The sequence below is a fragment of the Stegodyphus dumicola genome, chromosome 2 (genome assembly GCF_044657685.1).
Source record: "Stegodyphus dumicola isolate Sdum_Otavi_A_Nest chromosome 2, ASM4465768v1".
NCBI classification, from domain to species: Eukaryota; Metazoa; Arthropoda; class Arachnida; order Araneae; family Eresidae; genus Stegodyphus; species Stegodyphus dumicola.
In genome coordinates, this window is record NC_140769.1 from 266,941,277 (window position 1) to 266,966,151 (window position 24,875).

At 30.7% G+C, this 24,875-nt stretch overlaps 1 protein-coding gene across 6 annotated transcripts in view; it reads right to left on the reverse strand.

Annotated features, from left to right (window-relative positions):
* Positions 1-24,875, reverse strand: part of Gyf (GIGYF family protein Gyf) — a 95,847-nt gene that overhangs the window by 36,170 nt on the left and 34,802 nt on the right. For all 6 annotated transcript variants that reach the window (XM_085812129.1, XM_035364845.2, XM_035364844.2 and 3 more), the window contains 6 exons: positions 14,868-14,967; positions 12,611-12,712; positions 8,315-8,379; positions 8,035-8,201; positions 5,965-6,087; positions 935-1,071 (listed from right to left, as the gene is read on the reverse strand). In XM_085812129.1, the coding sequence (XP_085668255.1) occupies positions 935-1,071; positions 5,965-6,087; positions 8,035-8,201; positions 8,315-8,379; positions 12,611-12,712; positions 14,868-14,967 (694 nt within the window). The remainder of the gene's footprint in view (positions 1-934; positions 1,072-5,964; positions 6,088-8,034; positions 8,202-8,314; positions 8,380-12,610; positions 12,713-14,867; positions 14,968-24,875) is intronic.

Below are 24,875 nucleotides of genomic sequence, written 5' to 3' on the forward strand. Positions count from 1 at the left end.
AAAAAATACCTGATAAAAATCTACAATTGCCATTAAAAATGTATTACATAAACAAACATACAGCAATGCAAAAAAGAAACAAAAATATTTAAAAAGTTTGCTCATGAGGGGCTTAACAAACTATGAAAATTTTCCAAATATGAAAAAAATTCCAAGTCTAACAAAATGAAATTCTCAGATTACTGCAATTTAATGCTGCATTATTCTTTACCTTTTACAGAAGAATATTTTTTTTCCTAATCTGCAGTATGAATATTGATTTATGAAGACTGCTGCCTTAAGAAAATAAAAACCTTTAATCATTTTCAAAATTCTTTATGAGAATTCAAATAAATTAGAACCAAATTACTGCACAATAAATTTAAAATTTTACATTTCTGTACACTATGAACAATTTTTATATTTCAAATGTGCAAGAAGATTTTCCTTTCTTTTTTGTATGTGGTCAAGATATATGATTTCAAACTTTAAATACCATCCATAATTTTTTTTTGGAGTGTGTGTGTGTGTGCATGTTCACTTTACTTAAAAGAATAACTTTTACTGAATGTAACTATAAGAAGAGAACATACGAAAAGTTACTATTTTGTAAAACTGCTTTTTTAGAAAAATGACCAATATAAGTATTTGCATTATTTAAAACACTTTTGCAGTGAAAAGCATATGTTGAGATCAACAGTTGAGAAAACAAAGGCCAAACATGGATTTTTGTGGAGAAACTGCATATTGAATGGCAAGTTTCATTTTAAAAAAATAAAGAAAAGTTCCAGAATTATTACTGTTATGCCAAATAAATTTAATATATATATATAAAAGACTTTTCTGAAATTGAAGAACGAATTCTTTCCCTTTCTTTTGTAAAAACCTTTATTTTAAAAGGATAACTTAAATACAGGAGAAATAAAGCTAGAAATAAAAGAAAAAGAAAATTTACCTGATGCAGGAGCTAAATTCCACAGAGACATGTCATTTTTCATAAGTGGTGGCAAAGGAAGGCCTAGCAGAGGTATCTGGACAGGAGTTACAGATTCCAGAAGATTTGGCTGTTCAGGCAGAGGACCTATACTAGGCCTATTAAACAGGGTTCATAGCCACATTTTAGTTAAAAAAATAAGCACCTATAAGCACTTTTCAAGCACATTTTAAGGAAAAAATAAGCACCTGTCTAACTACATTATACACAACTGCATAACCTTAAAAGAAAAATTACACTTGTAATTTAAAATATGAGCAATGCAATATTTATTAAGAGAATGAGCTTTACCTCAACCATGAAAAACGATTAACTTTTTTTTTTTTAATTTGAAATGACAGTTCAATTTACAGAATTAGTTTACAATGAGAGAAAAAAAAACTATGCAGAACTAAAATATATTACAAGATTTAATGATCAAATTTCAATTCAAAATATAGAAAATAAATAATAATAAGCCATATTAATTGTATTCGTTTGGCACCTAATAATAAATGCAATTTATTTTTCCACTCATATTAATATTTAAATAATTTAAGTTAAATCAAAATTCTGAACATTTTCTAAATTTTCATTCCATAACAGTTTTACCTTAACATATATTCCAAGCAAAGTAATTTAAGTAAAATAGAGGCACACTTCTGAAATCAGAAGACGGGAAATTGCTTCCTGCAGTCATCCTTTAACAGTTAAAGCTCAACTAACCCGCATACTCGGAAATTGCCGAATATTCCGGATAGTAACTGGAAAAATAGGAGTAGGGCAGATTGTAGCCGTTCTTTAGATTTCTCGGCTAAATAAATGATTTTGACATTTCGATATGTGCATCATATAAACAGAGACCAACGGAAATGAGAAATATTCTGCTTAGAAAGCACAGTAAAACTCTTTTAAGTGTTTATAAACAAATTTCAGACTAAACATCAAAATTAATTATCAAATACCGCAAACGTTATTGCGCAATACGTGCGGCGTAACTCTTCCACATGTGATATTACGCAATCGGAATCAACAGCTGCCGGTATTCGGAGAACGAAGAACTAAATAAAGGAAAAGAAAGAGACTTACTAATCTGGGGTGTTTCTGATTCTAATTTTCAACAGACTGTGTTAAATTTCCGGAATAGAATCAATCTTCGCTTGGGTTGGGTTTACCGCAAAAACTTTTAGTCCTATTCAATCCAGATTGCACAGTGACAAAAAAAAGTCCGCTCCTTCAATATTAGAGATTGTGCGGAAAAAGGAGATAACCTCCCAACCTCCTTACTGTATAACATATTGGGAAAAAAAAAAAAAAAAAAAAAAAAAAAAAGACTATTCAATTACTTTTCTTTTATTTAAGCCATTCCGAATATTATTCCTTAGAGAGCTAATCTGTGTAAAAACACGCCCATTTTTGGAAGTTTATCTATACTTCAGCAGTTACTGCAACTATATTATTATAAATATTCATGCATATTCTCATAATACAAGAATAACGATCATAATAAACACAAATATGAACTGACCACGCGGAACAAGAATGTAAATTATTAAAATCTTGATAGAAATTCAAACGTGTGTAGTATTTGGGTGGGAGGTAAAAGAATACCGAAGGTACCGGAATTTTCTACCGTTTTCGCAATTCTTTGACCAACAGAATGACACGCACCTGTCTGTATTCTCGCGCGCGCACCATAGGTTACGTTAATGCAGAGAAAGGGGGGGAAAAGCAATTTCCGGAAGTATGATTCACCATCTGACGTTGCATATAAGGAAGAAAAGTTGTTTATTTAGTTTCGGCTTTGGTACAGAGAAAAAATGCGCGTTCATTGAAAAAATAATAATAATAATAATAATAATAATAATAAAAGCACTAAAAGCAAAAAATAAGCACTAAAAACAAAAAAATAAAGGCTTTAAAGAAAAAGTAAGCACCTATAAGGGCCTTTATATTCTATTTTCAAATATAAGGACTTATAAGCACTTGTAAGGACCGCTACGAACCCTGTTAAATTTTTTTTAATAAATAAGATATTAATTTTCAAAAACTAAATGACTTTTCAAAATATTCTACTTAAAATATTTAAATTTCGTATATTTAGAAAAATGCATCCCATAAACTGACCAAGCTAAATTCTAAAAATTTTAATAAATACACTGCACTGTACTATAGAGAAAGATATGAGAAGAGGAAACTCTAAATGTTAAATTACTCAATAATAATAATACTGTAAACCTGTAGCTAGAATTACAAGTTACAGTATGAGATGCAAGATAAAAAATTTAGTATTTACTCCACTGAAAGTAGCACCCATTCTCTGCAGATACTGTATTCATTTTATTTAAACAGCCATCTTGATGGAGTTTAACAAATAACCAAACTGATCTTTTTTACAAATGCATTTCCACAGTTCATCACCACAAACAGAAGCATTTCCACAATTCAGAGACATAACACAATTAATGAGCAAGGTCACAAATATGAAGATTAGGGTAGGGAATGAAATAAATAATAAATGTCAAGATTAGAAGCAAGTCTTTATAAGCCTAACATTTTAAGGACACATAATGCATTTACAAAGAGCAATAGATAACATTTTAGTGTCAGGAATGTAATGTTCAGCTGACAGCTCAGATATCATAAAACAGGAACAAGAATTATGCACAATTAGCAAGTTATTCCTACAGTTAAATAGTGAATTGTGCATTCATCCAAGTAATATCGACCACTGTGTTATGAATCATGATGATGATAAAGACTCAAGAGGAGAAAAAATACAATATTTTATACCGTTTAGGAAATTTCTTTCGGTCATTTCCTTAATTCTGTATTTAATGACTGATAGTAAGCTGTTACACTTTTAGATGAAATGGTACTGATTAGTGCTAAAACCATTTTCTTACACTCCTCAGCACTTTTCTACTGAATCATGTCACAGATGTGATCACTGTCAACCAGTACAATAAGAAACACTTCAATGATCAAAATATAAACTACTTCAGCCTTTTGATCCTACACAAAACAGGGCAAAAATTTCAGGCAGCTGGTCAAATGGTACAGGAGAGGCTGATTGCCAGCCCAAAGTCAAACGTATAGGCAACTCCTTGAATAATTAAGCTTGAAATATGAAAAACAATGAATATCTGGGACTTTTTGCAATGTGCAGTAATGCCATTTCAAAAGAACAACAAATTGACTTATTCATTTTGTAATGCATGATTTAGTTTACTGAACTATTAATAATATATTTTAACAAAAATATCTTAATATTTAATTAGATACTCTAATCTTTCTATTATCTTTCTATATATTTTTGCGACTTTCATTTTGTAATTATCTTACATGTTTATACTAAAATCCAGAGCATGGAAAGAAAGCTTTCATTTAACAAAGCAGTTTTTATATATTGCATGGATAAACTTAGTAGCATATACCGATGTGCAATAAAATTAAATACAATTTAATTAAACATTGATTGAATCTTCCTAAAATGTTTTACAAATATACACTGTAAATTAAGACAATCATATCAAATAAACTTTAATAAGAAAAATTATTCTGAAATTGCTAGGATTGGGATATGGATTTTGTAAAATTTAAGTTTGATTAGTTTCATAAACTTCATTTGTTGCTGAAAAACACTTTCATTAGAAAAAGCTAAAAATTAAAAACTGAGAGACATGATGAAAAATAAAAAAGTCTCCTGGTAAGATCACGAGAGTTGATAGCCATGTCGTCTGCTGCATATAATCTGCTCCCTGTTCCTTCTTGGAGATACTATATTGGTCTAAGCGTATGGTGTCCTGTGGTGCACCTAAGCAGTATTCTTGTTGATGAGATGGCTAAATGACTCATGAGCTCTCAAATCACGTAAATGTCCATTCATTTGGAAAAAGTTTTAGCTATTTAGAAGTCATACTTGATTATGACCATGTTTACATCATTTATAAAATCTGACCCGATGGGAAAGTGGTTAGTGACTCTGACTGCTGTAACGAAAGGCCGGGGTTTGAATCCCCGAGAAGGCATAGATGCAATTAGTCCGTCTCCTCAAAGGAGGCAATACTGCCCACCTATTAGGTGCCTCAATAATAAAGAGATCACTGCTTCTGGCCTTAGTAGTGGCTAATGCCTATAAAACGGTTAGAGCCTGCTTGCTCTTTCAGCTGCTTATGCAACAAAATTATGCACCTCACTATAACAGGCAAGGAGTTATCTGCATAACAATATATCTGTCAAACTGTAACACATCCTCTGATCAACTGAAAATCATTTCTTTCTAGAAAACTAGGAGGATATCATTTGAAAGCTTCACCTTATTTTGTTGCCTGAATGGGGATAAGTTCCAAATGAAATTTTCATATTTTTATATTCAGAAAATCAAAAGCTTGAGAAATCCTTACACATATTTATACCAAATATGAAGCATATTTATGGACGCATTAAGCCTCAAACAGAAAATTTGCATTTCTGCTAAAACCATCACATACCGCATAATTTTATCATCCTCAAATGTATACACATTTCCCTGTTGTACTTCATAATAATGTATCTCAGTAAACAGCACATAAAGTAGTATTCAAAATTATTTTTACACATAAAAAAAATTAATGATATTTTATGTAGAAAGTTAATGTACTTTCTGATGCAATAAGCAAAAAGTTAATTGTCAAATGCAATACAAACAATATACTTATTATATGGAAATAATAGCATGATTTATTAAAAAGCTTTACATAAAATACATATTCTCAAACATCTATAATTTAGGGCTCGCCAAAACATCATTAACAAAATTTTTTAGAAAGACAGTATTCTATTATTTATAATGGAAACATGACAAAATTAGCATTTCGATTTCATTTTCAACGTGGAAAAATTCAGAAAGAAAAATATAAAAAATCACAAATAATAAGCTTGATCAAAGAGTTCAAATACTTCATTACAGCACAAGAAAAAACAGAAATCACAAAAGTTTTATTTAACAAAATATTATTCATATCATTTACCTTGGCATTTGTTGTTGAGCCATGTACTGCTGCATGACAACTTGCTGCTGCTGCTGTGAATTGAGACTAGAAAAATTTTCCTGCTGCTTTAATTGTGCTAGGATTTGTTGCAATTGAGCTTGCCTTTAAAATAATATATTTCAATAAATATCTGTAATTAGTTTACAAAACAATTATATATGTATATTAAAAGCTAGAATAAACAGAATTTGGACACAATAAGCATTGCTTAAATACGTACAATAGAATGAAGAAACGGCAAAATTTCATTGTGCATGGGAAAAGTCTGTTCAATGAAAATTTTATTTCAGGATATAAAATCTCTTGATTAATAATGCTATACAGAAGTTATAACAATAAAGCAAAATGTGCTGGCACTTTAATTCATAAACATAGTAGCTCTATATCGACTATCATCAAGGAAAAGCAAAAAATCATTATTAATTTTTCACCATCCTAGGGTGCCTAATCTTTAAATCTACAGAATAAAGTGTCAGTATACAAATAATTGCCTGAGTCATGGCAAGATGTAATTGACGGAAAGATTTAAAAACTGGAGATAAAATGCTAACAGAAGATAAAGTGACGTATTGATAGCATTACTCAGATAATGAAAGAGCACATTAAGCAACAAATCTTTCATTAAAGTGAGTATTGAATTTCAATAAATCACAGCTTTGAGTATAATATTATCTATGACAATCTTGGATACAGAAAAATGCATAAAAGATGAGTTCAAGTTTAATGAACTGATTTGCTATTAAAGGACATCTGTTTCTTTTGCTACAGAGGCTGTTCGCACATTTTTTAGACGATTTTGGTAAGCAGTAATAAAAAATCGTTTGCTACAAAAGAAGTAATTGCAATTGTACTATGATTTTAAAAGTCAAAATTATCGTCTGTGGCTTGAAAGTTTTTTTTTTTATTCAAAATGGCGGATTTAACAAAGCAGTGGTTTGAAGGCTACATTTATGCTCTTTCCGAAGACAAACATGCATACTCCGTTATCCAAAAATGATGTGAGAGTCGTGGTTTTGTGATATCTAAAGCATCAATAGGTAATATCTTCAACAAGAAAGGAAAAAAACGTCAAATTGGAGCCTCAAGTGGGACAAAAATTACAAACAAGTATCCAATGAAAAAACGGACATCTTCGACTATTGCAAAGGTACATTGTTTAATGTTAAAAGAAAATCCCCCTAGTCAAAGGACAGTCGCAAAAGCATTAAAATGCTTGGTGTTCACTGTAAACAAAATGATAAACGTTGATTTAAATCTTAGAAAACGAAAAAATGCAATGTGCATCGTCTTCTTCCAAAGCATATAGCTCAATGCAGGACACGCTGCAGAATTCTATATGAGAAATACTTATCCAAAGGAGAATGGAAAACAATTGTCACAATAGATGATGCATGGGTGTATTAAAATGATTGTAACAAAAAAAGAGCCATTTCATATTATAAAAGGGGAGAAAAAAAATTAAGTACATGGTTCAAGTTTTTCTAAGGGATTCATGATTGTTGGTGGTTTTTCTTATAATGGCAAGTTAAAAATAAAGAGAGTGCAAAAAAACGTCAAGATTAACTCCAAATACTATCAGGAACATATTTTATCGCCAATTTTTCCGAATGAAATACCATCACTTTACCCACAGCGCCATCAATCTGTGAGACTCCATCAGGACATAGCTATCAGTCACACATCAAAATCCACTGTAAATTTCCTAAAAGAAATAAAACAAAAAACTGGTATCAAGGCTTCACTGATATCCCTACTAAATCTCCCGATGTGTCACCTATGGATTTTTGTGCTTTCGGACTTTTAAAAACTGCATTATCCAAAAAATTGTCTTAAAACCCTAACAGGACTCTGGAAAGCTGTTCGGGAGGAATGGGATAGAATACCTCTTCTGCCACTTCAAAAGGCATTATTATCCTGGAAATTGTCGAAAGATAGTTCAGAATAAGGGATGTCAAATAGAACATTTAAAACACAAGAATTTTATGTAATTTAGTTTTGTGAATACAACATACATTGTCTAAAAAATGTGTGAAAAGCCTCTGTACTTACCTTATCATAAGGGTCTGTTGCATAAACTGTTGCTGAATCAGCTGCTGCTGCAACGCCAACAGCTGATCATCCTGTTTCGGTAGCTGCGCAGATGTGGGTGCTGCTACTGGATTAGGCACAATGGTTTGAGTCATGGGTGTTGGAAGGGATGATGTCATAGGAGTAACCTATACACAATATCAAACCATAGACAAAAATATAGATGAAATTGATAAATTCCATATTTATGTAAAATAAATATTATACATATCTCACTTCACTGATATAGCTCAAAACTTACCCGTATAGGAGGTGGGCTGTTACCAGGCATGAAAGGAACTCGGCCCCAGGATTTAATAAGTTCCCCTAAAATTATAAATAATATACACATTTAGTAATTGAAGTTTAAAACTGAAAGCCGAACCAATATTTAATTTCTTAAATAATTTTATTGATTTTATAGAGTGAAATTTAAGAATATATACTAATCATAATAATTTTAATTACAACATCATTATTCTCCATAATTTCAGTTTGAGGTTAATAATATCAGATTAAAACTGACAGCAAAAAATTACTATTCTTGACTTTTAAATTCCATTCATTGTGTTAGTGATTTAATGGCTTTCATTTTTAAAGTGCTTTTAATTTTCTGTCCAATTCAAATCACCTCTGCTTTGTAATTTTTTAGAGCTCTACACATATTTTCTATTTTGTATAAAACGAGCTTTTGTACAAAATGAGTTAAAAAAATCTGTCTATGAAGGACAGAATATAATGCTGAATATTACGAAACAAAGACTATTTAAACATTAAAATTTTATAATTATATAAAAAAAAAAACTCTGACAACTGTACATACAACCAAAAAACTTTGATAACTATACATAGTGTGAAAACAACTATGTTTTGACAATTATATATATACATTGACTATTTTTATCCCAATATAAAACTGAATGCTTGCTTGTATGTGAAACTTCAAATGATTTTCATTATCAGTCAGATCGCATCAGTGGCTGAGTGGTGAAGTTACTGAATATCGATTGTTAGTTCAGTCTGGGTTTGATTTCCGGTGAACGGACTGGCTGTATGGGCATTTTAATGGTTTTCTACATGTGTAATATATATGCAAGCCAGTTTAGAAAGTCCTCTATGAACACATCCTTCCCCTTAAGCAGATAGCCGTTTAGTGCTTTGCCATATTCAAATAAACCAAACAAAATCCAAAAAAAAAAAAAAAAAACTGACAGACATTTTTTTAAGTTTTACAAAAGTAAACTTTTTTATTATGAAGAGCTTCATATATTTGAGAAAAAAGAAAAGCTTAATCTATAATTTTTAAAAATCAATTTGAGATAGAATAAAATTTCCTTAAGCAGGGCATTCATCATGTTATAACGAATTTAATTTCATACTTTGAATTCATTAACTTCTAATGCAGGTCATCATACAATAAGGATGATATATGTTATGAGATTTAACAAGTTTTTTTTAATAAATTCTCACTTATAATCATTTGGTATACTTTACTTTTCTGTTTCTCAGTTCAAATAATTAATTACATAGTAGAACCCGTTAAGTTTACCTTTAATATTCATAATGGATCATTACTGATAAGATTTAAATAATTTTTCTCATATTATATAACATGATTTTTACCTTAATTAATTTTGGTTATTTAATATATTTTAAAATTTTACATTTTGTTTGAAAAGATCTGTTTTGAAGTAATGGAGACGAGTTTTCTGTTCCATATTATTTTCTTAGAATTTTACTGGGATTTTACTAGAATTTTACTGGCATTAGAATTCTACACAGATAAAAAAAAATAAAAAAATAATAAATAAATAAATAAAAGGAAAGTATTTCCAATTACATGAGATTCAAATGATCCTTTAGGACTTCCACACATTAAAAAATTGGCAGGATATAATTTCATCTAACACTCCTATAAATTTTTATTATTCAGTTTTTACATGCATATTTCTAAGTTGAAAATTCTGACTCAACAGTATGCAAATATATTCTTGCTCACTGGTGCCTAAAATCTTTTTTTCTTTAAATTTATTTAAATGAATATTTTATACAAATTTTTGCTTCTGGGCAATAAGAATATCATCTTATAAGAATTCAATAAATATTCATTATATTGAGAGTACAAATAAGTCTCTGCAGCTTGACAAAAAATAACACCACCAGAAAGTTGTCATAATCTAACTCACTAAGATTAAGCTGTTGTCTTATTTCCAAAACATTATTAGCAACTTCAGCGAAATGAGTTTCACAGCCAATGAAATCATTTGTACAATCCAGTGTGATAAGCTGCTGCCACATTGCTTGCCATAAATTCATATCAGGCTTTGTTGTACTATATTTTGATTAATATTTTCATGCTGTAGCTCTTCCAAACTTCCATTAAAAAGTAAGTACATTTTTTCAATGAAAGGGCCAAGCACACTTATTGCCCAGAATCTTATATGTATGAGACACCAGAAAAAACTTAAGTATATATCAAATCACATAATTTTTTAAAACTACATAAAAATAAATTACACAAAAAGAAACTGAACAGTATAAAGGAAAAATAACTACAATTATTTATGTATTAAAGGTAATTCGGTGAAATAATTTTATAAATTTTACTTTTATGTTTCTTAAAATTTGGGTACCTTCTTTTATAGTGGCCCTGAACCTTAGGCAGCAACTGATTTTGCCAACCTTGTGATGCATGAATGTAAAAATAAAAAGACACTACACTATATAATAATAACAATAATAAAACTCAGATGCTATTTGCTAAGAATATTTTTAATAACCATTAAAGTGACTGGGATCAGCTTCTTCAAGTTGCTTCATTTTATGTCCCTTCCAGCAGTTGCAATAGATTGTTGATCCATCTTGCACATGATGAATAATTTTTTCCATTAGTGTTTAAGTATCTGTATTCTAAATTTGAAGGACAAACCACTTCCATCTTCCTGGCATATTCCTCCAAAAATAAACTGTTGTGTACTTTGCCGCTGATGTTCCTTCACTGGATGAACAAACTGTCATCGATTTCAATTATTTTAATAGGGTACCCAATGAATCTTTGCATCAGATGTAGGGCATACTTCCCACATGTAATTGCTAAGTTTTATACATATTGAGCTGTTTGTCACACCATTTGATGGATTTGATTTACGTCAGCTCTTCTGCCCAAAAATACATAAATCTAATAGCAGTGACCAACAATATTCTGGAAACAATAATACACAGAGGCCTTTCTGTTCTTTATAATTTTTTCTGAAATTTTTTTATTATAAACCCTACCACTATCCTTAACATATAGTTACCCATTATGGCTGTTTTTCCATACTCGTTTATCAGGTAAGACTTCTTTTTTGAAAAAAAAAAAAAAAAAAAAAACATAGCATCCACCTCATTATTTAGTAAATTATAGACCATTAACTGCATATTCACATAAAATCAAGGAATATCTTAAAAAACCAAAACTAAATTGAAAAATCTTGGTAAAAATAAAATACATAGCAAGATTCTCAGTTTATTAGCGATTCAATCTCGGAGTTTGCTATAATCAGGAAGTGCCAAAATTTATTTTGAATTTTCAAATTGGATTAATTGGAGCTCGACTGTACAAAATTTAGCTGCATTTAAGGAAAATCGTATACTAATAACAAAGAACGAAAATCATTACAAAAGCTAACCAAGATATTTAATTTTAAAGTCCGAGATCCTATAAAGGGCCATACACAAATTGAAGAGTGAAATGTCTGCACAGGTACATGGCAAAACATCCATTTTAGGAAAAGGTTTCCGATATCTATAGATTAAGGAACAAGTATATCTGTGCAGATTCTCATGACCAATACATATTTTTTTAAAAAGGAGATCTTACTGTTCATTGAATCTTATAGAGATTATGTTCTAGAAAAACACTAGTAGGCTTCAGAATTAAGACAAAGCAACTTGTAGCATTATTCACATAAAATAAAAATGAAAGACATTCCAAATTTAATGACTATTTTGCATGATTCTTAGATTATGATTTTAAAATAACAGCCACACACATAGCTTTCAACCCATCATATCTTTGCTAAACTGGATTTTCAGCGATACAGGGCAACACTACTGCAACTTGAATCTGATTTATGTTTGAAATTACAAAAGACAAAGCCTGACACATTGAGACTAGCTACAATTAAACAGGCTCGTTAATCCTCATTAATAATAAATCTTCATATTTGCTACTACTCATTATTATTGCTCACTATTTGCTCTAATATATAACATTTACATTTTATTAAATTGAAAAAAAAATCCTTTATGAATAATTTAAATTTAAAATGTTTCATTTTTTTTAGAATTATAAACACTATCTTTAAGACACACACTTGAGAACCCTTGCTCATGCAGATTCAGAAAACAATGCTTCAACAGGGTTAAGAAACTTACAAAATATTATGAACAAACATTATGAAAATATTACCTTTTTATAAATATTTGGTAGATCACTGCTAAATGTTTATAATACAAACATCCATTAGACACATGGGAAAAATTAAAATGCACATAGTTCAGGAAAATAACTTACCTAGTTGGGAAAACTTTTCATCACAACCTCTCCGCACCATCAAACTCATTGTAAAGTAACCTGCACTAAACCACTCAAGCATTTCTGGTGAAGTAAATGGACCTTTCGAGAAAAAAATTTGAGTTAACATCTAAAAGCCTGATAATTAGGATAACAAAGGGACAGGGAACTAAATTTCCCTTAATATGCTAAAGATCCATTTGATATACATAAATAGCTTCATACAACCTTACATTGATCATGTTATACTTATTATTCGAAATAAAAAACTACAGGGTTACAGAATGGTCCCACACCCCTGCAAAAAACTTGTAAAAAAAGTGTTCATGAGGCAAAGCAGTATGCTGCCAAAATAATTATGTGACAATCTAATTATGTGTGCTGCCAAATATATTTATGTGGCAACCCAGGTATGCATATACCACATCCGCAAAAGAGATTGCTATATACATAGAGAAAGCGCAAATGAATTGAATCTTCCTCGTGAAATCGTCTGAACAATATTGCCACAGGATTGGGTAAATGGAAACTTTGTGAGACGTTTGTCCCTCATTACTTAAGCGATGAACAAAAACAGCAGTGATTGGACTCCTGCGGTGACTTCATCAATGCAGCAGATAAAGATGACACCTTTTTACAGTCAATTGTTACAGGAGATGAAATGTGGTGTTTCGCGTATGATCCACAAACGAAACGCCAAAGCATGAAGTGGCGCAGTCCCTTATTGCTAAAACAGAGAAAGTTTCATTTTGAAAAATCAATGGTTAAGACAATGTTGATTACCTTTTTCAATGCACAAGGAATTATCCATACAGAATACGTACCGGAAGGTCAAACAGTTAATGTGAATTTTATTGCCATGTTATAAAACGCAATGTGTTTTATAACATGGCAATAAAATTAGACGATTCCTCGCACAGCAAAAGGTTATGGAGTTATTTCACCCTCCTTATTCCCCTGATCTTGTGCCAGCAGACTTTTTCCTCTTTCCACGAGTGAAATTGGCACTAAACGGACACCAATTTTCAATCATCTCAGACATTTAAGCTGCTGTTACCAAGGAACTTAACACCTGTCTCAAAGGAAGACTTTTTTAAAAGTTTCCAGAACTTGTATGAACGTTGTCAGAAGTGTATTGTAGACGGCAGGAACTACTTTGAAGGACAGTGATGCATTTATATATTAAATATATAATATAGTTATTACGACATCAGTCACCTTACATTTCAGTCTCACCTTGTATTTTTCCTTAAAATTTGAAATGGATTAATTTTTCTATAAAGAAATGAAAAATTTGATATCGAAACCAAATATGGAAATGAGCTGAGTTAGTAAGTCTAGGTACCACTGGCAAATTATTTTCCTTTTCAACATATAACAACAGAAACTTATTCATTTTTTCATTAAGAATATTTTATGACAAGCATTGGTAATCATTTTCATAGTGGCATGCTATGTGGGTAACTCAATATTCATATTTAACTGTATTGCTGAATATTTAGGATTTTGTATAGTGATCTTCAACAAAATGTGTAATTTCTATAAAAAATTAATATTTTTATAAATATAATTACAGTCAGATTCAACTCATTACTAACAGATATTTTTATTCGATACAATAATCACAGCAAATGTTAAAATCTTGATAACACAAATCAATTGACTAACACTCATTCTTATGCTAGTCGCTTCGCAACATCTGAACGAAACTCACTAAAATGAGCTGGAAAAAATAATATACATACATTTCTTTTTAACATTTTTATTACTTAGGAATCATTTATTGCTTTCTGTATAATAAAATAGTAATACAAGTTATAATATTTCAAACATTATGCTGTTAAGCCCAAAAAATAAAAATGAGTTGAATAATGTCAATTATACAACTAACTGTTATTTTAGCCCCCCCCCCCCGCCAAAAAAAATATACTGACAACAATAAAATTTCTAAATGATTTGAATGCCCTTTCCCCTTAAAAATTATAGAATGGAGTTAAATCACCAACAATTAATTATCAATATTATTAACAATAATAATTTGTCATCTAGAAATTTTTTAAGTCTTATTTTCATCATCATAATTACACAAAAATTTTTTAATTAAATTTACTACATCTCTTCCAAATTGTTAAAAAAAAGATTTAAAACAAATGTATACTAGAACAAAACGAAATTGCATAATGGATCACTTGCTATACAGAATGTAAAGGTTAGAGGTTGTCATAAAATGTTTCAAATGAAAAAAATAGAAAACTACCTTGAATTTCCCCTTGAGGATCTTGATAGAACCATTTGCTTTCACTTTCATGTTGTGAAGGATGCCTACCATTAGACTGAGATATTACACGCTGCTCTTCCTGTAAATGAAAGGATAAATAATTATTAGGTTCAGAGCAATATTTTCATAAACTGATATATAATTAAAAACCAACTTGAAAAGTTTCTTATACTAAAATTTCTCTGCTATCCCATACTTGAATACATGCACATGTGTGCGTGCATATGTATACAAAAGAGATGCAGAATAAACAATAGGTTACTCATATTTAAAAAAATAATCCCTATTGCACAAACTGAAGAATAATATATTAATGACATATTATAACCACATTTCTTTCTTTTAATCATACACAAAACTAAATGTTCAAAATGCAGTAATGAAAGATTCTAAATTACAATATGAAATGGACAAGCATTGTCCTGTCAATGGGTAGCATCCTTTTAACACAAAAATGGTTCTCTATATAATAAAACAGGGTAGAGTAGACTTTAAGATACCCCTTGTATTATGGTGAAGTTGTTGCTCGATTTATCGCCAAGTTGCTGTTTCATTTATGGTAGCCTGAGTAGTTGAATGTTATGGAAACCCTATTGTGACGTAATCGGGTGCAAGATTCTGGGAAATTTTGAATCATGGGATGTTTTGTAAGCGTTTTTGTGGTGTGTGTTGGTTTGATTCTTTAGACGGTAGAATGGCCGAATGTAGTAAGATTAATTTGAAGTTTCTGTACGATTTGTAATGAAAGGGGAAAAGAGCTTAAATTTACTTGTGTGTAAACGAAGGTTTACTTAGTAGCCATTATAAGTGTCCTGTATGTAGGAAGGATATGCCTCTAGTCGAACGTAAAAACCTTTTAGATGGATTTGAATGGGTTTGTAGGAAGAAAGGTTCAGATGGTCACTATGTGAAGCGTTCGATCAGAAAGAGTACCTGGTTTGAAAAAAGTCATTTGAATATGATTGATATTTTGATTTTTACGTGTCTCTGGGTGTACGAAACGAACTCGAAAATCATGGTAAGTGAATATTTGCTTTTGGTAGTGCTTAAATGTATAACACGTTTTTCCTTTTTTATGTTATTTTATTGTTTGGTTTAAAATGCATTTTATTGAGATTATGTATTTTTGTTTGCCTATACTGTAGAATTTGGTGCTCCTTTGACTTTTTAAGTGAAAATATATCGATGTGTACATGGACAACGTAAAGAGAGTGCACATTGCAAGTTTGTGCAATTCTGGGTTCTTTTTTTTAAGTGAAAATAGATCGAAGTGTACATGGATAAAGTCAAAGGAGTGCGCAATGCCACATTCTTGTGCAATTCAGGGATTTTTTTTTTTTTTTTTAAGTGAAAATAAGTCAATGTGTACATGGAAACAGAGTTTGTGTAATTGTTTGTCTTGTTATTTTGGCTTTGTGTAGCATCGATTTTCTTCGCAAGCCAAAATAACGAGTCGAATAAGGAGTGTGCAATGCCACATTCTTGTGCAATTCGGGGATTTTTTTTTTTTTTTTAAGTGAAAATAAGTCAATGTGTACATGGAAACAGAGTTTGTGTAATTGTTTGTCTTGTTATTTTGGCTTTGTGTAGCATCGATTTTTTTCGCAAGCCAAAATAACGAACGAGTCGAAGAATTGCACAAAATCGGTATCCATGTATCGCCAAATTTCGCCAAGGGGTACACTAAACTAAACTTTTACCATAAAACATTATCTCATCAAAAGGAACCTGCAAAGATTCCAAAAAAAAGGATCATTTCAACACTAACTATCACACAGAATGTAACTGGTTGTAATAAAAGTTTTCTACCAAAAAACATGAAAGCAGCATAAAAATGTATGATTTTCTGCCAACGTTTTGGCAGTTTTTCAAAGTCTTCAGCACAAAAACTTGGTGGCTGCGAGTCCAAAAATAGATCAACCTCATTCAGACATCATGTGCAGCACCAGCAAGATGTAGCTGCAGGTGTGAACAAAGGTATAACTCCAAAGAAGCAATGTCAGGCTATTGGTGGGTGTAGTAAAAGATCCCATTCGAGTCCAAAGAGTCCAGCCGGTTAATGCAGACACATGTTGTCTTGCATTACCTTGGTGGAACATTACGTTTTTGCACCGAACCTGGTTCGACATTTTCCCTTGATAGCAGCATCAAGATGGACTAGCATCTTGCTGTATACCTTACTGTTGAGGGTTTTATCTTTTTTCCAAATACTCTTTGTGGATGATACCATGGCAATCCCACCTTTGCAATGTTCCCAATAGGCTCATCAGGCTTAGACCAACCCCTTTTTCAGCCTGTGTTGTTGAAGTAAATCTACTTTCCATCACAAGTGACAATCTGGTCCAGACTTTGCGTTGATATTCGAGCAGATTAGTGCATGCCGGAACACGTCTGTTCTTATCTGTTCGAGTCAGCTCATGTGGCACCCAACAGTTGAAGTTGTGCGCCAACTTTATGACACGCAACACGACTAATGCACATGGCACAAACATCTTAGCAAGTTTTCAAGCAGTTGCATAACTAATCTTTTTCCATAAGTTCTTGCAGATGGGCTTTGTCAACATCAGTAGGCTGGCCAGAGAAGCTGTACACAATTTGGCGACATTATGTAGATGATATTTTTTTTTTTTTTTTTTTCCCCCAACAGAACTGGAAATAAATGATGGTTCTAATCTGGTAACATGATAGTTCCATTTCAGACACCTTGTATTTAAAGGCAACAATATTTTTTTTTACAAATTTCACACCACAACGTTCTAAAGCAAGTCTTTTTCTAGCAAATGGAAAAAAATCATTTGACAAAACATCATTAAACATGCCAACACAAACTGCTTGTGCAGACAATATTTGCAGTGGCAGAAAACTTTCCTGAAAGCCTGATAGTTCACAATTCCAATGGGCAAATAGCAGTCATTAAAGGCTTATGTTCCTACAAGCTCAGCTATCCTACATCTGATAATGAACAAATAGCAATCATATTAAAGGCCCGTCTCCTACAGGCTAAGCTTTTCTTTCAACTTCACATATCACTTAACAGTGATAAGGCTTCTTATTTATGAGAATGCCATTTGCCCTAAGACCTTCTTTTATTCTTGTTACTTTAAAGCCCATTCAAAATATGCTAAGTGCATATGCATACACTGTATGCCTAGATATTCTGGGTAGAAGAAAACACGAAATAATATAACAAACAGTAAAACAGACTCTGCCTGGGTGCCCTTTACTTGTTTACAGTAATTTTTTTAATTTTTCAGCAAAAATTTTTGTTTTCCCACTATTTCACTGCAACATTACAATATACTACCACATTTAAACTTTGCGTTTGATTTATAAAAGTCATACATTAATTACCATATACTAATATTTAAAGATAAAATATATATTAATGAAGTAAGAGATAAAACAGCTATAAAAGATCCATTTTCATCAATAAATAAACAGTCTGAGCCACTGTTTATTCTCACCCTCCTCTCTCTCTTAAAAAAAAAAAAAAAAAAAAAAAAAAAAAACTTAAAACAGAGGGATTAATATTAAATTATTTTAAAATTTGGAAATCAACAAATTAAAATACTTTCGAATTATTGCAAGCACCTTAGTAAAAATCACCAAAGCTACAGAATTTACCAAACTCTGATAACCATACACATAACAATTACTCAGGCAACCACGCATATGAAAAATATTATTTCAATGTCGCCTTTTTCATACACATTCTTTTTGGTGTATTACAAGTTTCAATGGTATTTACAAAAAGAAATATGATTATTTTTGTCTTAAATTTTGAACTTTGAAATTTTTAAATTTGTGCTTACAGAATTTTCCTATAATAGGAGAAAGAAAAGTGAAATTTGCAGGAATGTATTATTTTGCTACAAAATCGCTAAAGAAATTATGCTTTGAATTCTTTCTCAAAGCGATCACTATGAAAATTCCATCACAACAAAATCCTGTCTGCAACTAGCTTTTGGCTTTTGAAATAAATACATAGTTAAAACATAGAATATGTACATATGGAATACATAATTTTTCACAATAAAAATAATTGTTTTTTTTTCTACTGTGTATAGTAGAAAACAGTAGAATTGTTAAACTACACCATGGTGGTTACGATAACACTTAAGCACCCAAACTTATAATTAAAAAAGCCTTACAGTTTAAAGATGAGAGAAAAATGTTATTAAAATATATTAAAAAATTTAGTTATTATATTTAAATAAAAAGTTGACATATTAGCAACATATTGCATATATGAAGATAAAATTTTGGAGATACCTTTTAATAACCTTATTGTAATATGCATAATATAAATTCTATCATATTAAAAATAGCCAGGAAGCATTTAATAGAAAATATGCAAAATCTTATTGATATCTTCTTATATAATGTGTAATTAAAAGTGTAATCATGGTAAAACAATCGATTTCCTTTTATCATGGAATAATTTTCTCAATTTTTTGTTGATTTTTCACAGTTCAAACATGGCTTTAGTCAAAATAATGTATGTTTGCGTTTACTTTGTTAAGCCTTTTCTTCAGTAATTTTGGCAGAAATAATATCTTCCTATTTATAAGCTACAGCATTTTGCATTAACTGAATAAAACACTTAAAAACAATCATACAGTTTATATGTTACACATATATGCTATCAAATGAAATAAACATTTCAAATATCAAAGCATTCCTTTGAATTTTACCATAAAGCTGAATTTATCATGCAAAATTTCATGAATGTATGATGCACAGAGAAAAATCTTCAACTGCTTTCAAAAACACTTTTATATTTTATAACTACTTGAATATTTCAACAATTAGTTTATGTGCATCTAATGCATGCACTGTCAATAAAATTCACGTGGCACAAAAACCTTTAAAAAATTCATTTTAGCAAAATGCAAAGAGAAAATATGAAAAACCAAAAATCTGTTGAAGTTTATATTAAGCTAATTTTTAATTTCAGTTGGTGCTTGTCAATATCTAAATTTCATAGCGTACATGGATTATAAAAGCTTTGTTTTATATATATTAATAAATCTAGATATTTTCCAATATATTACGCAAACACCAAAAACATTTTCTATAGAAAGATGTATATATGTAATATAACAACAGACTTAGACATAATGATGTAAACATAGATAGCAGAGAATGTAGATCCATAATGAACAGCAAACTTGGCATTCGAGACAGATTAAATATTTCTCTTTATTTCAACTGACATTTGTAACTACAATTCACTTGATGCTATAATAGCACCTAATCATGAACATTTACATTTTTAACAGCATTGCGACAGGAAGAGCAGCAGCAAGGCAATGTCTTAGTGAGAAGACAGGTAGAAGAGACAGTGAATAGTTATCAAAGATGGAAGTTCATTAAGAGAAAAGGTTTAGGTTTAAGTTCTGAAACAGGGACATCATGAGCACCATGCAAGTTATATTATATGGACTGATCTAGAACAAGTACAGCCCAAAAATAGTTACTACTTTTTATATAGAAAGAAGAAATACCCAAATTAATAATGAAGAATTAAGGGGCTATTGCTAATTTATTTTGATTTAAATATTTATACATACGCACAACCAAAACTGCTTACTAATCATTGATAAATTAAAGATGTTGTTCTCATTTCTTATAATAGTGATTTTGTTTTCAAAGTAACATCTGCCAGCCTTGACGTAATGATAAACCAGAGTTTCTGGGAGGTTTTTGAACTGTGTGGTAATGCCAATCCAAATATCTATAAAAAGTTCTACAAATATCAATAGTAGATTAAGACAACTCAGATCAAATAAAATTAATGAGAAAAATTATGCTGAAAATTAACAGCAGTAGAAAAATGTAATTTGCATAATTTAAGTTTCAACAGTTCAATATATATATATATATTTTTTTTTTATAGTTGGAAAATATTTTCCTTAGTAAATGCTAAAAATTAAAAATAGGAGATTAAGTGATCTACCAAAAAAGAGAGAAGATATGATGAAAAAACATAGTCTCCCTGAAAATCAGAAAGTGTTTGCAGGTATTGAGATAAGTACTGTCAACAAAAAAACATTTTAAACTATGTCCTTTTATTTAATTCTTTGTTTATTGGTACTAAGTTATCTATTTCTAATGTTTAGAAAAATTTTAAAACATTTGAAATGAGCTGATGATGAAATCGAATCTTCGCATTGGAAATATCAAATTGCCACATGTTTTTTTCAAGAGGAATGTGTTTGATATATGTTGTTCTACAAAGGATTAGATCCAAAAGTTGTATGTATCACCCTGCAACAACTACTTTGCCAGTGAAATAGTAAAACAATTTTTTCTTAATCTTAATTTACACCATGGCATTTTTTTATTATTCATGCCTATTTTACCATTTAGTAGAACTGCCATGTTTTTGGTGTATTTTCATTTATTTGAGCAACTATAACTATGCATGCATTTTTTAGTACACATGCGGCTTTACACCAGGCATGTCAGACTGAATAATCTCAAGAGGGCCAAATAGTCACCAGTGAGCAATTATGCGGTGTGGGAAAAAGTGAGTAAATACATAAAATCTTACCTAACATTGCAGTTAATTTTTTTTTATTTAGGAAATTTAGTAACCAGACAAAACTGTTTCTCTACCTCACACTTGGCATCTTTTTTTCAGCAACCAGCTTTCAAATTTGTGCAGATACTTGCACTCATAAATAAGAAAAGATGTCCTCAGAGTTACGAACATAGAAATCATGTACAATGCAAATTTGTGACCTTAGAAAGACCTGCTCTGGCAAGTATTTGTAAAATTTGGGTAAACTGTTTCCAGTTAATTCCATCTGTAACTGGGTTGAGCTTCTCTGAACATCAGTTGAGAAATTATTTTTGTAAGGGCACCATCTCAAGATAGGTTTCATACGCATTACTGCACATGCAAATTAAGTACCCTTAAGAACCATTAATGAGAAAAGTTAAGGACCAATCAGGAAATGGGAACTGAATAAATTCAAATAAAGAAATTATCTACGCCCTGAACATCATTTTTGTAATACCATCCTAAGAATAAAACAGATTCATAAACAAGATGCATTATTATTAAACATAATTATAAAACAAATTTAAGAACAAAATGAACTTTATAAAATTTATCAAGTATTAAATATTTTACACTTGTAATAACTTGGACATATATGAAAGATTAGTGAGATTTTATTTACATCTTACTAAGAGTCGGCTTTATGTTAATTTTTTCTTTTATGTTTCATTTTGTCACGTACTTGTTCAGTCTAGAGCTTTAGTAAATAGCAGGTAGATTTTATGTTAAATGGCATAAGTTAAAATAAGAAGCAAAATCATAATCAGTATGATTTGTAACAGAATATCAGCTGTTGAGAGAGACCCGCTGATCAGAACAAACCTAAAAGCCTGATGCAGGCACGGTTGGCAAGTTTTGAAAGTTAGTTGCGTTCTGTTTGATGCAGTCAGTGTCGTAGCTTTTTGCAGAGTTCCTGGGGTTCTAACCCAGTTAAAATAGTTTAAGGTTCCAAATAAGTCACTAACGCACCAGAGGCGGTTAATTGTTTTGTATGATTTTAAGTCTCACTAAATGCAAAAAATAAATTTTACATTTTTGTGCTATATCTTCTGACCACAGTAAAGGTTTCATGAAAGGCAATAACTCACTTTAATATGGAAAGATAACTTTTAAGTGCGAGCAGTTAGCTACAAATAATTAAATTAAGTGTTCTTCATCAGAAAAAATTAAATAATTTCAAAATGCTTCTTCACTTTTTGCCCTGAAAAAACAATTCATGAACTCATTAAAAAGATAATCATATTTATCAGTGAATCACCAAAAATATTCTTCCAAAATGATAATTCACACTCAAAATGGCAGTTGTGAAAACAGACAGAAATTTCAGATGATTAAAAATAAGAACCTGCTGCCGATTTTGGTAAAAATTATGAAATTTCAAGGACCAAAAATTGATTCCAAAAAACCTAAGGACTTTTAAGGATTATACGAACCCCGCAAGAATCCTTTTTAAGAGTCCGATGTTATATATATGCCTCTATATTTGCAATTTTTATTAATATATTATAGTTTTACATTTTTTTCTAATTTTTTGGATTGGGCCTCAGAGAAATGAGCCAAGAGCTGCATGCATACTGTGGACCTTGCCTTTGACTTGCTCAATTTACTTGCTCATAGGCCGATTAGAACATATGCAAGGCTTTCCAAATGCATATTTTTTGTGGTTATTAATAAATTATAAGGAAAGTGTGGACTTCAAAATAAGAATAGAACAGTACCTAGGAATCACAAAGATACCCAAGTATATGTTTTTTGTCAATTCATGAAGTCACCAATGAGTTTTCTTATTTTTGTGGAGTGTGGATATGCAGAAAGTTTTCAATATGGTAAATATATATGAATATATTTACATATATGCACAGGTGATAGATCATAAAGAAACACGTCACACATTTTTATCTGAAAATAACAGTAAAGCAATAATAACTGCCATATATATATATAAAACATATGTGAAATATTTAATAAAATAAGAACCAGTACATATTAGTCAAAGCTATTTAAAAGCTTCCGTGCTAGGAATTTCAGCATTAACAACAAGGCAAATGCTGAAAGACATTTCAGCTATTATGCACAAGTTGAAGTTGGAACTGCAGTACTGAAGATGAGACACACTAAGCGTCATCTTCAGTAAAGTAAATCGAATAGAATCTGACTGATTATTGAGAAATCAGAAGAGAATCCAGAGGTAACATGCTAACATGTCTGACATTACTTGGTAATGAACATTTCTAATCAGACTGACAGGAGACAGAAGTATGTTCTTTATAACAACATGAAATACATTGATAGTAAGTGAATTCTTAAACTTCATAAATACTTAAACAATCTTTTATGATACTGATTACTTTAAAAAGAAACTAAATTGTTCATTAAAATACATTCATTAATATTAACAAACAACTAATCCCAATATCTAAAAAAATTATGGATTTATTGGACACAATTCATACAACAAAACACATAGCAAATTGTGTGTTGGATGACAACACACACACATACCTAATTTTGTAATTTATTATTACCTTTTGTTATCTGTACATTGATATAATAAAATGTACACTGCCTACAAGAAATACCAACAAGCATTTTATGTGAAATGACAATAATGTGTATTGTAAAATACTGAAAGTGGAGTTGCTCTCAAAAAAATTTGCATATTCTGAATTTGAATCCATATCTCATTTGGTTCACCAGCTACAAAAGGAAAAAAAAAAAAAAAAAAAAAAAAAAATCCCCGTTTCTTGAGAAAGTCTCCCTTTATAAAAAACACCTATTGCACGTTCCATCTTTAGAATGTTAACATCTGCAGAACATTCTCTTTTTATTAACACTAAATAGCATTTCACACAGACAGCATGGGTTTTATTTAGGATATCAACTGGCATGTTCCATCTTTTGAATGTTAACATCTGTAGAACTTTATCTTTTTATGTGATTACCAACTAGTATTTCTCACACATAACACAAGTTTGATTTAGGATACAGACTGAGCCCTATCTTTAGAATGTTAACATCTGCAGAACATTTCTATTATGTATATTTTCTCAGGAAAAATTTGGTTGGTTGGGTTTTATTAGATTACTGCAAAGCACTCGAGGGCTATCTGCCTTAAGGGAGGGATGCCTTCGTGGAGGACTTTCTAAGGGAAACTGGCTCATATACACGTTACACATGGGGAAAACCACGAAAACGCCCATGCAGCCAGCCCGTTCGCGGGATTCGAACCTCAGACCGAACAACCAGGGTTCAGCGACGTTACCGCTCGGCCGCTGGTGGGCACTTTCTCAGGAAAAAATAAATGCTTAAATGCTCAAATTTTTAAATTACTTTACAATCCCATATAGTTAATACAATACACAAAAGCAAATACACTATTAGACCTTAAAATATGTGGGTCAAAATGTTTCATTTCACGC